The 15,764-nt window shown below is 42.0% G+C and overlaps 2 protein-coding genes across 2 annotated transcripts; both read right to left on the bottom strand.

Annotated features, from left to right (window-relative positions):
- Positions 1-1,328: 1,328 nt before the first annotated feature.
- Positions 1,329-9,450, bottom strand: LOC4339378 (putative leucine-rich repeat receptor-like protein kinase At2g19210). Its single transcript, XM_026025324.2, has 13 exons — positions 9,342-9,450; positions 8,664-9,216; positions 8,039-8,535; positions 3,841-3,979; positions 3,648-3,719; positions 3,488-3,559; positions 3,322-3,402; positions 3,025-3,182; positions 2,655-2,923; positions 2,424-2,580; positions 2,203-2,268; positions 1,922-2,114; positions 1,329-1,809 (listed from the first exon to the last, which is right to left on the bottom strand). The coding sequence occupies exons 1-13, from the start codon at positions 9,427-9,429 to the stop codon at positions 1,329-1,331; spliced, it is 2,826 nt and encodes a 941-aa protein (XP_025881109.2). The 5' UTR covers positions 9,430-9,450.
- Positions 9,451-10,855: 1,405 nt separating this feature from the next.
- On the bottom strand, positions 10,856-15,466 carry LOC4339376 (senescence-induced receptor-like serine/threonine-protein kinase). Its single transcript, XM_015782860.3, has 13 exons — positions 15,320-15,466; positions 14,463-15,237; positions 14,042-14,325; positions 13,714-13,852; positions 13,558-13,629; positions 13,404-13,475; positions 13,146-13,226; positions 12,898-13,058; positions 12,528-12,790; positions 12,165-12,291; positions 11,910-11,978; positions 11,606-11,798; positions 10,856-11,506 (listed from the first exon to the last, which is right to left on the bottom strand). The coding sequence occupies exons 1-13, from the start codon at positions 15,420-15,422 to the stop codon at positions 11,092-11,094; spliced, it is 2,754 nt and encodes a 917-aa protein (XP_015638346.3). The 5' UTR covers positions 15,423-15,466; the 3' UTR covers positions 10,856-11,091.
- Positions 15,467-15,764: the final 298 nt, after the last annotated feature.

Here is a 15,764-nt window from a genome sequence, read left to right as displayed (position 1 = left end):
CCGGCCTGAAGAATGACGATGCTCTAGGGACACTGAGGAGACGAGGACTACCCGTAGTAAGATGATGACCAAGAACATTCAACAATTGGATCGTGTCAGCCACGGTGATGGGCTGCTAGACGACGTCTTGCCTGATTCAGGTGGTCAGGGAGAAAACTCGTTCTTCGGCAGCCTGGCCCGGTCGGCAAGTGTTATTCGGCAAGGTATGCAATGCATTGCGAGCTTAGCAATGTTCCTAGTGGTTAGCGCTTAGCAGGTAGTAGACTTGAAATGTGAAACACACCGAAATATGTCATATATTATGCTAACTTTACCTTGGAGTGTTATATACTTTCATAATTTATGTTGTATCTTCCTATTCAGCATCAAAGACTTCAAGATTGGAGTTGGAATTGTCTCTTTAGTAACGTTTCGCTGAATGATATGTTCAAATTATTTAGGAATCATATACACCATGTATATTAAGGAGTGATACACTATTTGTGGTGTGTCGTGGAACCATATACCTATTAATGTCCGAATCTGGCCTTATTTAAGACTTTCATCACGTGGAAATTCTAATAGGCTAGTATCCTGGTGTGCAACGTATCTAGGTGTGTATCTCGTGTAACTATATAAGACCGTGTCTGATTATGTTTTAGTGATTACAACATATGATTTTCTTCTGGTATTTAGGCTGAAGTGACTATGACAATCAGGTTAAAGTGACCGAAACACAATAGCCAACTACTATGCGAGCCAACACTATCTGTTATACAAATACTACATATAAAAGGTATAGCATTTATTTGTTTACACTATGTTTTGTCTGTCATCCCGATTCAAAGTCTGTAATTGGTTCGATAGTTTGACATCTTCCATCATACACTCATCACTGCATTGCTGAATTTTGACAAAAAAATATCCATTGATGAGACTAAACAAAACCCTATATCCCACACTTGCCTCGCAAATCTAACTTGTCCCTACCTATTGCAATCTTCGTTTTTGTTTATTCCGTTGCAACACACGGGCAATTTGTTAGTAGATATGGGATAAATAGAAAACACATTATAGATTCATGTTATAATCAAAAGCCTTAAATTGGACATGTTAAATGCTCGAACATCTTAATTGGACATGTTATAATCAAAAGCCTTAAATCTGCACTTGCTCTTAAAAATAACTTCACGAGGAAACTTGTAGAACTCCATATGACAAAAACATGGTAAACACAACTTTTTATAATGGAAATACTTTATATTTCTTGCCAATGTAGCACACGTAAGGCCAATACATATCCGTAAAAAACAATTGGCATTTGGGACAAATAAGAAAACAAAGTAACTTCATCGTGCAACAGGACCAGTGGCCATTGTTGGGACCCTTGCAATGTTATGCCCAACTTCAAACGCATCATTACTCTGGATCACATTAGTGGATTGGTCAACACCGTATGTATTATAACTTGAGTTGTGGTTTTCACTATTGGCCGCGTAGTCTTTCAGATGTCTATTTTCAAGTTCAATGCACTCTTGCAACATTGCCACCACGCCAGTCATTGTGGGTCGATGTATAGACTCCTGCATGGTGCACTTGAGTGCGATGTCCACAACCTTCCACACACTGTTAATGTCATGGTCTCCATGCATGCGTGCATCCACCACATCCTCGATGTTGCCTCGTGCCAGGTGCTGCTGTACCCATTGGATAATGCTAGTGTTATCTAGGTCCCGTAGTAGGGCTGGCTTCCCTGTGACCAACTCCAACAACACAACACCGAAGCTATAAACATCACTCTTGGTTGTGGGTTGCATTGTCATTAAGTACCTACATGTTTAGCCAATGTAATGCATATTAGTACTTGCACTAGAAAAACAATAGAAAAACTATAAGTGGTATTTGGAAGACCAAATTAAATAAGGTAGATGGGATTACGAACTCTGGATCAACGTATCCAGGTGTGCCAGCAAGTGTGTTTGTGGAAACATGAGTGTCATTGTTGCGATTAAAAGCCTTGGACAAACCGAAATCAGCAATCTTCGCCTCCAACATCGCATTCAATAGAATGTTGGTTGCCTTCACATCCCTATGGATGAGAGGTGGATTGCAACCTTTGTGTAGATACTCTAGCCCTACACATCACGATGTCAATATTCACTTTTTTAGCAAAATCAAGTCTCCAAGAAAAGCAATAGCAGCATTAGGTTTAGCATTACTTGCCTTGAGCAGATTCTAGAGCGATCTGGAGCCGCCGTCTCCAGGGTAAGAATCTTCTCCTGCTGTTTTCTTCTATTGCAGGCAAAGTAAATGAAGTGTATCATATCAACCAAAAGCATTTCAAATGATCTAGAGATAAATAAAAGTAAAATATCAATGGCTTATCATTATCATTATCATTATCATTCTTTTTTTGGGTCAATTTTGGAGCTGTTGTACCATACCATGCACGTAGAATCTAAATATTTTAGGTACTGCAATGTGTTCTTGTAGAGTTCCTTCTGACATGTACTCATAAACAAGTGCCATGTTATCCCCATCCTTGCAGTATCCAATCATGGAAACAAGATTCTTGTGATGAATCCGGGTTAAAATCTGTGCCTAAGTGATCGGTTGCAACTTTCAATTTTCACTCTAGAAAGATCAACAATTAGTCAAAAGAGAACAACATATACCTCTCCAAGGAACTCCTTGTCTCCTTGCTTAGAGTTTTTAAACATCAACTTGACTGCCACTCGAGTGTGATCCTCCAAAAACCCATCATAGACACACCCAAACCCTCCCCTTCCAAGCTCTAGCTGGAAGTTGTCTGTCATCATCTCTAGTTCCCGGTATGTGAACCGACGGTTCTCAAGCTGTAGTGATGAACTATGCATGTGGCCACGATTTTTCGAAGCATACTCTGCCTTCTCATTTTGTGGTTCTGTGGAATTGCTCCTTGGTCCTTGATATGCAAAGGATGCATATGAAATGGGTTAGTTTTGTTTGTGGATATGCTTAGCTATTAATAAACCACATGAGTGATGTATTTGTAGAAAGCCTCACCTAGCCTTTTTCTTTTCAGGTAAAAGAGTATTAGATATATTGGTACTATCACCATAACCAGAACTATGGGAACAACTATGTAGATCACTAACTTGTTGTTCCTTTTCACAAGCTTGCATGAATTGCCATTGGTGTATAAGTTTGGATTATTTCCGTCTCTACCAAAAAATGAAGAGTTTTTAAGTGCATCTTAGTACTTCCCAAGGACCTCAAAGAAGCTCAAAGATAAGATAAATATTTGCACTATGTTTTTGTCGTGGTTGGTGTGTTAATTATTGGGAGACGGGTTGTGCTGACCTTAGATCTAGGGAGCCATCTTGAATTCTTTTGAGAAGTCCAGATGGAATTGATCCACTGAGCTGGTTTCCTGCCAAATCTCTAAACAAAATCATATAGTATTAGTACGAGACAACAAAAGGTGCTATAAAAATTGGAATTAGGCAAATCTTGATGTTTTACTTACAAGACTGACAATAGAGGTAATTGTGAAAGGGCATCTGGAATTGAGCCTGTCAAATTGTTGTTTGACAAATTCCTGCAAAACATGGACCCAGTTTTTCCCCCATATATATTTATGACAGAAATCCCCTCCAAAAAAAGCTTATAAAGAGCTTAGAACATACAAGTATTGGACTCCCTTGAGATTCGCGAAGGAAGACGATATATCACCCCTTAGATCACTTGAGGACAGATTTCTGCATGGAGCAAATATATCTATATCAATTTCATTGTACATTTAATCAGTGCATTCTGCTTTATTTTTTTCTCATTTATCTTTGTGGTGAAGACAAGTCTATATAGATGTGAACTACTTACAGGCTAGTGATTCTTGGACGGATGGAAGTGGAATAGCTGCAGGTCAAACTATCCCAAGCAAGTGTCTTCGGAACACACGGATCACCCATCCAGTTCTTCTTCACCTGATACTTTACCTTGATAGCCATCATGGCAGAGGCTGTTAAATGCGCCCAATGTTTTCAGTAATACACATTAACCATCATCCTGTCGATCTCACTTATTCTTATACTCCTACTAGCTAAATACCTATGTCTTGCTATAGATAAATATGAATTAGTATTGTTGGGAATAAATATTGTGAGGTTTTTAGAACAACTCATCCCTGAGGATGTCTTTGCACAATAAACTTGTATTTTAGAGATAAATAACATATAACCATAATATGCAGAAAGACGATTTTGTAATTTGAAAGTACATCAAGGAGTGGTTTGTAAAAGATATATAAAAGAGTTGGTGAGGTGTAGCTGGTAAAACTATATAAAACAATATGTGGTGTGGCAAATCCGCTGACACCACCATTACATTCTTTTAGGGCATCTCTAGCGTGAAGTTGTGTCGACGCGTGCATGCGGCAAAAAAGAAAAAAACCCGAACCAAATACACCGTGAGATGTGGCTGCTATTTGTTAGAGAGGAAACTCTCAGTCGAGGAGTCGATTTAGCCGATTAAAAAAGCCATTTCTTCATCAGTTTGCATGAGGAAGAAATGATATGGCTGATTTTACGTGGTCCTGGCAAATCGATGCTAACGCTAGAACTACCGAACCAATTTGAACTTCGTTTCTATTAGCGGTGCATATCGAACTTAGGACTGGAGATGACCTTAGAAGAAAACAGCAGCAGAGCCGAGGCCTGGCCACAATGGGCAGGTGCATGGACTCCCGGGAAGGTGCATGGACTCTGTTGCATGCAACTGGTTGAATACTACTCCCCCCGTTTCACAATGTAAGTCATTGTAGCATTTCCCACATTCATATTGATGTTAATGAATCTAGATGCGCATGACTTACATTGTGAAACGGAGGAAGTACTAAGTACTCCTTAGTTGTTTACCAAATTAGCTAATCAAAACCATATACAAACTAATGAAAACCATATTAGCCAGCAAACTAGAAAAGTATAAGCCTCACTACACCACATATGTTCATGTCAATAGTAAATAATTTATAGAGATATATGAACTAGAAAGGTGGCTCGCGCCTATGTGCGAGCATTTATATTGTTGAAAGGTAACATTTTAGTTTGTTCAGAGATTGTCTAATAGATAGCATACTAAAGGGGATCTATTTTTTTAACATATCTCAAAAACCATTCATCGACTTTTGAATAGAAGATGAATTAAGTTCATACAACTTTTGTATCGAGTAAATATTAAACAACCGCAAGCTAATTATCATGCATACCATTTTGTGCACATACCATGTAAATATGGCTACAAACAAAAATTACGAGATCAGCAAACTCAAAGTTTTTGTGATTAAATCGCCTCATGAAGGCACGTGTGACAAACAAATTAAAGATAGATTAAAAGTTGGATTTTTCCCTCTATATAAATTCAACAATATTTTCTCCATAGTTTTATATAACTTTAAAGGGTTTTGGTGCACACAAACACCTACACAATTGCTTAGCTTGGTAGTGCAAAATATCAGTTTGAAGTTAATTTCTTCTTTTTCGCATGTTAGGTTATTTTGTTTGAAACAATATTTATTTGAAATAAAACCATAACTATATAAATTTAATTAGTATGTGCAGTTTACTCATAAATTTTGAAGTGTTTTATAGTAAAGTTTATTTCTACCATGTAATACGGTTATATAAGAATATAGTTTTGTCATGCATGTAAATTATAATCATTAAATTCAATATGATTTATGTCACCATAATGAATGAAACTTTGTAAATGCAACCATGACTACTTAACAAAAGAAATTTTTTTGCCTATTTTTTTAAAATTCAAATAAGCACATATTCATAATCAAAGAAACACTCTTCGTACAACTGACACATCATAGCATCACTCGGTCATATATAGATGTAAACTATTTGTCATTAGTTTCGGCCCGCTCATTGCTCGGTGGTATCCTCTATTCACCCATCATCTTGTGATAGTCCTATAGACCATATTTTATCAAAATTTATCTACTTATTTATTTTACATAAGGGGCAACGCCATGCTTCTACTCCCTCGTGTATAGGGCGCAACGTCCAAAATTCTTTTTCCCAAAGCATGTTCTTAATTAACACATGTAAATAGGTTATTGCATGTGTGATATATATATGTATGCGACACATGTTTTTTTTCTAGCTTCACCCCGTTTATATACGTGTAGAGAGAAATTAATTATATTAAACTCGCGGTGCTTGATTCTTCTTCTTGCTACATTACATCTTTGATTTGTTTTTAAGTTACTAAAAAAACAATAACTATCCATTGATGATTTGATACATCTTCGCCTCGGCAAAAGCAGTAGCGTTGTAGACTTGCAGTGGTCATGATCACCTTAGCTGCCTTAGGTATGACATTTCATCATACGTCTCGACGGCAAAGATACACATGTGCATTGTGCAGATGTCCAGAGAGAGGTCTTCCAAGACTTTTTTTTAAACAAAAGATAGATCTAATGGTCTAAATAGTAGGTCCATTGGTTTATGTGAAAATCGATGGATAAATATTCTTATTAAAAATATTTTAAAATAATAGGTACATAATATAATATAATGGTGTAAAGTTTATTTTCAAATATTGTAGAGCTAATTCATTTATTTCTACATGTAAAGAGTTATATGCTGATATATTCTATGTTTGTAAAGTAACTTTTATTTAAAATTTATTATCACTAATTGTTGTTGTTGTTGTTGTTGTTGTTGTTGTTGTTGTTGTTGTTGTTGTTGTTGTTGTTGTTGTTGTTATCTCAACTATATATCAACTAATTAAAATATTCGTAACTTTTCGATCGTCTCCTCATCCGTCAATGCACTCATTTTTCGTCCGTCCACCCCTCCCCCCCTCCAAAAAAAATCCTAGTCGTTCCGCAACGTTCGAGATGAGAGTCGAAGACCAAAAGAAAATCATCTAGAGTCCGCATCAACAACCAAATGCCCGAGCGATCTAGCGAAAATTTATCACAGACATAGATACAAAATCCAATAGGACAATCAAGCGAAATAGGAAAAATAAAATAAAAACGTCGCTGAAGCCGCTCACACCGTCATCGCCATCGGATCCGGCGCGGGAAGCCACCACCACCGTCGGATCCGACGCGGGAAGCCGGCGCCACCGGCATCGTCGTCGCCGTCAAATCCACCGCGGGAAGCTACCGCACTCCACCCCTCTCTCTTCTTTTCCGCTCGCGAATGGAGTTGTGCCTTCGTTGTCTTCGTGCCGTGTCGGCGAGATAGGAGGGAGAGGAAGAGAGGGACTGGCGACGCCGGTGAGGGGAGGAGGAGAGGGGGCGGCGGAGGAGGAGCGGCGCCACTGGTCGGGAGAGGGGAGGGGAGGGGGAGAGGCGCTGCCAGGAGGGGAGGAGCTAACGGTGGGGGGATGGGAGGGGAAGGTGTGATTAGGGTTAGGGTTTTGATGGATTTAGAATCGATCCAAGCCGTCCATCAAACCGAATGGCTCATATAGATCCCGTGTCGAGCCGGCCTCCATATCGGGCCGCAACACTACTGGGCCATGCACGCTTCATAGTCCGGGCGCGCAATAGCAGGCCGATAGGGTCTAATGGGCCTTTTTCCCCTTTTTTTACAACTTTTTTTTTATTTCTAAGGATATATTTTTTTGAAGGGCTCATATCATGAAAAACTAAATCCTAATCATCTAATATTTTTTTAGTTTACCCGTTGCAACACACAGGCATCTTTTCTAGTATATAAAAAAAATATAAAGGTTGTGTACTAACGTATGCACGTACCTATGGAACATAATGGATGGAGAGGTGGAATTGTAGTCGCCTTTTGGTTTGTTTTAAGATTAATCTAATCTAACGGTTTATAATATTAGACCCGATTTAAGTGAAAGATCGAGGGATATATTTTTTCTCAGATTATTTTTTAATTTTCTCCAATTAATTAAAGCGTCACGTGACGGCGTGAGAGTGTTCAGAGAAAATTTGATGGACTTTTAGTATTAGATTAGCGTGTATCTATTATTATTAAGTTTGCTCGAAAATTTAATGATCCGTCACTGAAAGAGTACATATATGTGCACGTACCGTCCTCGGAATCCGTGGCGACATTGATTGTGGGCATTACGGAGAACACCTCGATGGCGTTGATGATCGGTGGCAGCGTCGAGTTGGAGGTGGCGTTGATGGAGATGTTGTACTCGGGGTATCGTAGGAAGGGTTTTTTCTCGTAGATTAAGTCAGCATAGAGGTACAACGGCGTGTAGCTCTCATTATACACCAACCTGCCGTTGAGGTTGATGTAGAACTGGCGCAAGGCGTTGCTGGGGAGGAGCTGCACCTCCGTGAAGTAGAAGTTGGCGATGTACCCCGGCGTCGGATCCTTCGGCTGCGTGTAGGCATCCCAAGCGAACTCAATGTTACCAGAGGCGTTCCGCGGCGTAATCGCCGTCTGCATCACCCGCGACGGCGCCTCGAATATGTCATTTTCTATGTTTTGCACCATCGTCGTCGTTGATATCACGGTCCAGTCGAAGGGATTGATCCAAGGCACCCATTCTCTGTCGTGTGGATCGTCGGGGTACCTAGTCACAATCGAATCAGTACGTTGATTCACTGCACGTATAAGGATTCAGCATCTTGGGTTGACTATTTATCTGATCAACTCAGATCGATACCTACTTTTTTTTAAAAAAAACACTCAGATCGATACCTGATGATTTCGGTATTACTAGTCGGGCCAAAGTTCCAGCGACCGAACAAGGACAGGCCCTGCGTCTCGGTCACCTGCGGGTAGAGCGTGCTCTTGAGAGGCCTCAGGTCCAAGCCGGAGATGAACGGTGTCCCGGTGCCGGTGTTCACCAGGCAGACCTGCACGAAGTCATCCGGCACGACGACGATGGCCTCCTCCAGCGCCGCACCGTCGAGCCCCGTGATGTTCACCATCGTCAAGAAGTTGACGCCGATGTAGAGGTCAAATACGGGGGGCTTCTTGAGGCCGTCGTAGTTGCCGTACACGAAGGCGGCGCGGATGAGGTACTTGAGCCCGGCCGTCAACGACCGGAGCGTGTAGCAGTTGCGCTCGCCGTCTGGGAAGCTGCGCAGGTTGTAGTTCCGTCTGGAGATTAACGGTGTCATGAATTCGACCGAGATGTTGTGGTTTGTGCCCGCGTCGGTGAAGCCGTCGTCCGGGACATAGGACAGGTTGGTCTTGTCGTCCAGGTAGCCTGTCTTCCCTTCAAGGCCACAGTCTATGCTGATGAAACCTGCAATGCAAACTCTGAGCTATGAATAATGCTCATCAAATCGTCATTCGCTAGCTTGCCTATCTAAACTGTGCACATGTGCGAGCGTGCAGATCAAGAGGGCGGACGAAGAGTGGAGCATATACCTTTGAGGTCAGGCTGCGCACTAGTTTGAAGTACGCCGGCGTCGGCCACGGCAAGGCAGAGGATAAACAACCATGATCGCGCGGCCATTGCTCTCGCTGTTGATTGCTCCAAAGAGCATCCGAGCAAGCATGCAGCTAGCTACTACTACTACTAGAGATCATATACATAATAAGACTATAGGTGCCCCAATCATATATAGCCAGCCTTTAACTAAACAAGCAACAGAGATAATTTGGGGGATAGCACGATCCTGTTTGGCCGCCTCTTTGTGGGACCGCGACGCCATGCCAACTAAGAGAGGAATAGTCAGCGAGTTGACAACAATGAGAGCTGAGTTAATCGTCAGCGAGTTGACAACGATGACAGCTCGTCAGCTGCTAGCCACTTCGCTATATAATTCTTTTGAAAGATCTCTGTCCATGGTATAGTGGAATGTATATTCTTCTCGTTTCCTCTCCATTTTTGAGGCGAAGCATATAATGTAGCAGTAGTACACAAGAAGAAGGTGTCACATAGTGATATTAATTGTTCCAGGAAAAGTGATGTTCGTGCCTTCGTGGATTGTATACTTTAGAACGTATATAGGCATAACAAGGTACTGCTGCCCCACTAATCAAGGCAGTGGAATGAACTAAGCATATTAACATTACAAGGTTGACATTTTCTTAATGAACCCGCAAAAATAATGATGAACAACCCTATTTAAAATTACTCTTATTTTGAAGATCCCGTTAGAGTTACAACAATTAATTAAAAATGAGTACAGGGGCAGGGAATGTGGACATGTGGTCACAAAAAAAAAATGGCCATAAAAGAAGGGGAGAAGAAAGAAATCGAGGAAAATAGAACAGAGAAATTCAAAGGATAGAAGGAATAAAAAAGAGTAAGCGTTGCAAGCTGTTGTGACAAGTATTTAACAACTGGCATAAACATCCCTACAATTATTTAAAATTTTACTATATCCATCTCTGATGTCTTCTTTTGTGCATTGAAATACCAAGTGTAAATATACTCTCCATATAACTCAATAAAGTCACAGTTCATATACGCCACAAATTTCATAGTTTCCCCGTTATTCAGAATATTGCATATTAGTCTACTATGTAAACACAAATTGGGAGTATGTTCTAACCCAAATTTTGGCATTATGCATCAAAGTGGCCTAGGTTGCACTAGGTTGGCATATATGATATAAATTCTGTGAAACCACGAGATATAGCACGAACATATGTTGGAGTTGACTTGTAGGCACTATTTATGAGCAACATAAATAAAGCTATTTACTTCCTCCGTTTCACGATGTAAGTCATTTTAGTATTTTCTACATTCATATTTATGCTAATAAATCTAGATAGATATATATATGTCTAGATTCATTAGTATCAATATGAATGTGGGAAATGCTAGAATGACTTACATTGTGAAACGGAGGGAGTAGTTGCTATCATTTTGGTATATTTGACTGAGTCTTAATAAAGCTTTCATTATTAAAAAAAATTATGAGCAACATGCATGCATGTCCACTTATTTTTCACAAACCTTCAACTTAACACAATAACAGCCTGATCATTTGTACATTTTGTACTTCCTCAGGCCAAATAATAAGACCATCATTGAAGACCACACGTACAAATCAATGTAGTAAGAACCCATAGAAATGGGTAAAGCAGGCTTCTTGTCGTGCAACAGGACCAATGTCCCTAGTTGGCACTACCCTAAGATTATGCTTCATCCCAAAATAGTGTTGCCCTAGCTCATCTCAGTGGTATATGTGTTATAACTCGAGTTTGGGTCTATGCTGCTCCCTGACATATAACTGCTACTCGTGTCGCCTTTAAAGCTGGTTTCCTCAAGCTCTAGACACTCTTTTAGCTGTGTCACCACGTCAGTCATTGTGGGTCGCTGCCCAGGAGCATGTGCAGTGCATTTCAGAGCCACATCTGCTACCTTCCAGATACAGTTGATGTCATAGCGGTCGTCTGGCATGTTTACATCCACCACACCCTCGATGTTGCCTCGCGCTAGGCGTTGCCGGGTCCATTGGATGATAGTAGTAGGTTCCGGGAGCTTTATAATGGGCGGCTGTCCTGTGATCACCTCTAGCAACACCACACCGAAGCTGTATACGTCAATCTTCTCTGAAACTTGTAGGGCTGTGGCATACCTGTGCCATGACAAAACATATCACTATGAAGTGTACTATTTGGTCAATAATCATCAAGGCAACTAGAACGTGGTAATATGCATAGTAAGATCAGCATACTCGGGTGCAAGGTAGCCATATGTGCCAACCACCCTGACTGTGGATACATGTGTGTCACCGTCGCATTTAAAAGCCGTTGTCAGGCCAAAATCGGCAACCTTGGCCTCAAGATTTGCATTCAGCAAGATGTTCGATGACTTCACATCCCTATGCACGAAGCGTGGGCTGCATGCCTTGTGTAGATACTCTAGTCCTGTGAGCAACATTTTTGCAAAGGGAAAAAGGGTATTCTTGTTATTTCTCAATATCAGTATGATCCATATACAATAATACTAACATAGAACTATTGTGCTAGAATGTGTACCTTGGGCAGATTCTAATACGATACGGAGCCTTTCCCTCCATGTTAAAGATCTACCTTTGCGATCTTTGCCTGTCGATCAGAAGATCGTAAATGTATTTTTCTTCCAAAGAGAAAATATCATTCATATTGAAATTCGGGAATATGTGTTTTAATTGTTTATGAAAAATGGTTTTCTGTACCTTTTATTGTGCAAAGGCTATGACTTAGTCTCTTTCCTTAGTTAAAAAGAATATACAAATGAAATACTTAGCAAACCTCTAAGCTTATCTTCCAGAGTTCCTTCTGACATGTGCTCGTACACAAGTGCCAAATGTATCTCATCTTTGCAGTAACCGATTAATGCAACAAGATTCTTGTGATGAATTTTCGTTAAAGTCTGAGCCTGAACAAGGAAAAAAAAGATCACCTTCTAGAGTCGGAAGAAAGTTTTCATCATTCACTTGCAAAATGCTGATGCTTTGCTATGAATTTCTGTATTCACATGTTTGAACTATTCCATAGTATCAGAATATATAATATGCCAATTGTAAAAAGCATTAGTGGGATAACATATTCACTGTCATCATCACTAGATCATTTAAAAGCTGTATAGATATACTATTCTTGATCAAGCATTACCTCTGTCAGGAACTCACTATATCCTTGGCTGGAAGACTCATCCCGTAGTTTAACTGCCACATGAGTACCATCCTTCAAGAAGCCGTCGTAGACGGGGCCAAACCCTCCTTTGCCAAGGACTCGCTGGAAGTTGTTCGTTATGACTGCCAAGTCCTTGTACGTGAACTGACGGTTGTGCAGTTCCAGCAGGCTCCCTCCACTGCCATTCTGACTGTGTGACTGCACGCCATTCCCCAAAATCTGTGGCTTCACAGCACCCTTTGCTGTCCAGGCAAAATGAAACCAGTATTATCGACTGTTAATTGCATTTACATGTAGGAAGTTGATTAGTACTACTTGATTATTGATGCGCTTTAATGCCAAAGCTCACATTTGTTCTTCTTCTTCCTGATGAAGAAAATCAGGAACACTGCAACTGCTCCTATCACCACTACTGGAACAGCAACATAGACGGCAAGCATAGAGTTGCTCTTCTTTTGTGGGAGCTGGCATGAACTGCTGTTACTGCAAAGGTTTGGATTATTGCCGTACCTATCAAAAAGAAGAGATGGTGAACATTTGTTTTTTGAATGATGGTTTAACAATTTTGATCAAGTGCAAAAGAAATATTGGAAAAACCTTAGGGTCAAGGAGCCATCTTGACTTCTTTTCAGAAGACTAGAAGGAATTGATCCATTAAGCTGGTTTCCTGTCAAATCTCTGGATCACATATACATAACGTTGAAGTCAATATTTGATTTTCACAGGCACATGCTTACTCAAAATTTATGAACTTACAGAACATCGAGATTTTAGAGTGGTGATTATGACTTATGGCAATAAAATTGTATGACTAAATTATTAGAGAAAGATGTCAACATGGATCGGACTGCTTACAGAACCGCGAGAAATTGTAGCTGTGAAATGACATTAGGAATTGATCCTGTCAAGTTATTGTGTGACAAGTCCCTGAAATAAAATATAGGCGCATATAAAGTGCAAATTTAACTCCAAAATCATTGTAAAAATGGATTAAAAACTTCTTACTTACAAATTCTTGATTTCTTTTAGATTGGCGAAATAAGATGATATATCGCCACTTAAACCGGCATACGACATATTTCTGTAGAAATGCACAATGGTTTAGAAAGCAGAGTTTTTGAAATAGCATTGTTTGCGTTTGTGCAGAAACTGAAATGAAACTTACACTCCTGTGATTCTTGGAGGGGTTGAAATGGCATAGCTGCAGGTTAACCCATCCCAAGCCAGTGTCTTTGGAGCGCATGGGTCACCTGTCCAATTCTTGTTCACCTGATACTTGGCCTTGATTGCAGTGATGGCAGAAACTGCATTGTTTCAGTGACAGTGCAAAGGAGCAGTGGAGCACAGTTATCAGATCATTCACAAATCACAAATAAAGACAACTAAATGTACCAATCAACCGATGGCAGAAACTGCATGCATTATCTTTGTTCAGTAACACAGCACAAAGAGGCGCAATTATCAGATCATCACGCACAAAGAAAAATATTTACCATCCTGAGCGTCTGTTGCAAGGTCGGCTGTGGAGATGACGGAGAAAGCCTCCGCGGCGTTGAGTATCGGCGGCAGCGTGGAGCTTCCCGCGGCGTTCAAAGAAAAGTTGTACCGGGTGATGCCCCGGTAGGGTCGATCTCCGTTGTACATGGCGTCGGTGGACAGATAAACCGGCTTGTATGGGGCTTTGGTCCAAATCACGCCATTGATGGTGACGTTGAACTGGCGAACGGCATTGCCGGCCAGGAGCTCCAGCTCGGTGACATACAAGGTAAAAATCGACCTATATTTGTAGAGACACCCAAGGGTTAATTACGAATTCAGCATGCAATTACAATTGAAATTTGAAAAAAAAATTGTCGTTAATTGCTCATTAGGCCGTGAAGTTTGGGACAAATTTAAGAAGTGATTGACTTGTACCCGGGATCAGGGTAGACGTGATTGGGTTTGGTGTCCCAGGAGAACTGGATGGGAATGGAGGAGTTGCGCGTCGTGATGGCCGTCTGCATCACGACGGACGGCACGTCGAACACGGGGGCGATCGTGTTCTGGACCTTGTCCGCCGTGGAGATGTCCGACCACTCCGCCGGCGGGTTGCTCCACGGCCACCACACGCGGTCGTACGTGTCGTCGGGGTACCTGATCACGGTGCTCCCGCTCGCGCCGAAGTTCCTCCGGTCGAGCAGGACCAACCCCTGCGTCGCGTTGGCGGGCGCGTAGAGCGAGCTCGGCAGGGGCCTCAGGTCCAGGCCGGAGATGAACGGCGTCCCGGCGCCGGTGTTCACCAGGCAGACCTGCAAGAAATCATCCGGCACGACGGCGATGACCTCGGCGTTCCCCAGCCAGTCGGCGGATGGCACGGTCACCGTCTGCCAGAAGTTGACCCCGAGGTGGAGGTCGAACACCGGCGGCTTGTTGAGGCCGTCGTAGTTGCCGTACAAGAACTTGGCACGGACCAGGTACTTGGACCCCGGCACGACGGACGGGACCGTGTAGCAGTTGCGCGCGCCGGCGGGGAAGCTGCGCACGTTGTACAGGCTCCTGTCCGTGGTCGTCGTCGGCGTGGCGAACTCCGACGAGACGTTGTGGATTGTGCCGGCGTCGGTGAAGGCGTCGTCGGAGGTGAACTTCAGCTTCGTGGCGTCGTCCACGTAGCTGGTCTTCTCCGGCAAGCCGCAGTCTATGCTGATGAAGCCTGCGCGGTACTCCCGATGCATGAACAGCATGTACACGAGTCCAAAATGCCGGCGAGTTGGCGATCGAAGTTTAAAGCTCACCGGACGTGTCAGGCGCGCCGCCCTGGCCGCGAACGACGCCGGCGACGGCGAGGCCGAGCAGCAGCAGCAGCCACCACCGAGCCGCCATTGTTGGTCGATCCATTCCGCTACGTGCGTTGTGCGCACATGCATGCCACCAACCAGTTGCAATTAGACTTGACATAGTATGTGTTAAACAACAAAGATTGACTCTGAACAAATTCGCTAACTGCATCGGCCAGTGGACAGCTTGGACATCACCGAACACGGTCAAAGTCGCGAAGAAGAACAAATTAAGTAGACAAATGAACGCTGATTAGTGGGGCTCTGCCATTTAATTAACATGGTACAACTGTAGGTAACCATGGCAATCCCTCTGTTCAGTTTGATTTTAGAGTGGACTAAGAAGCCACTTTGTGTAATTTGCACTAATAAACCTTATAGTCAGAAGAAGCAGGAAATCACA

Source organism: Oryza sativa, chromosome 5 (assembly GCF_034140825.1).
Source record: "Oryza sativa Japonica Group chromosome 5, ASM3414082v1".
Lineage (NCBI taxonomy): Eukaryota > Viridiplantae > Streptophyta > Magnoliopsida > Poales > Poaceae > Oryza > Oryza sativa.
The sequence above is the reverse complement of the archived record's forward strand: the minus strand, read 5'-3'. Positions and strand labels throughout refer to the sequence as shown.

Bases quoted from the DNA above. Each gene is read 5' to 3' on its own strand.
- LOC4339378 (XM_026025324.2), bottom strand. From the start codon at position 9,429: ATGGCCGCGCGATCATGGTTGTTTATCCTCTGCCTTGCCGTGGCCGAC. The intron at 2,269-2,423 runs GTATGGTACAAC...CTGCAATAGAAG, and splicing joins ATTTAGATTCTACGTGCATG to AAAACAGCAGGAGAAGATTC. The intron at 1,810-1,921 runs GTTCGTAATCCC...CTAAACATGTAG, and splicing joins CCTGGATACGTTGATCCAGA to GTACTTAATGACAATGCAAC.
- LOC4339376 (XM_015782860.3), bottom strand. From the start codon at position 15,422: ATGGATCGACCAACAATGGCGGCTCGGTGGTGGCTGCTGCTGCTGCTC. The intron at 13,227-13,403 runs GTAAGCAGTCCG...TATGTGATCCAG, and splicing joins CTACAATTTCTCGCGGTTCT to AGATTTGACAGGAAACCAGC. The intron at 11,979-12,164 runs GTTTGCTAAGTA...TCTGATCGACAG, and splicing joins TCTGGAAGATAAGCTTAGAG to GCAAAGATCGCAAAGGTAGA.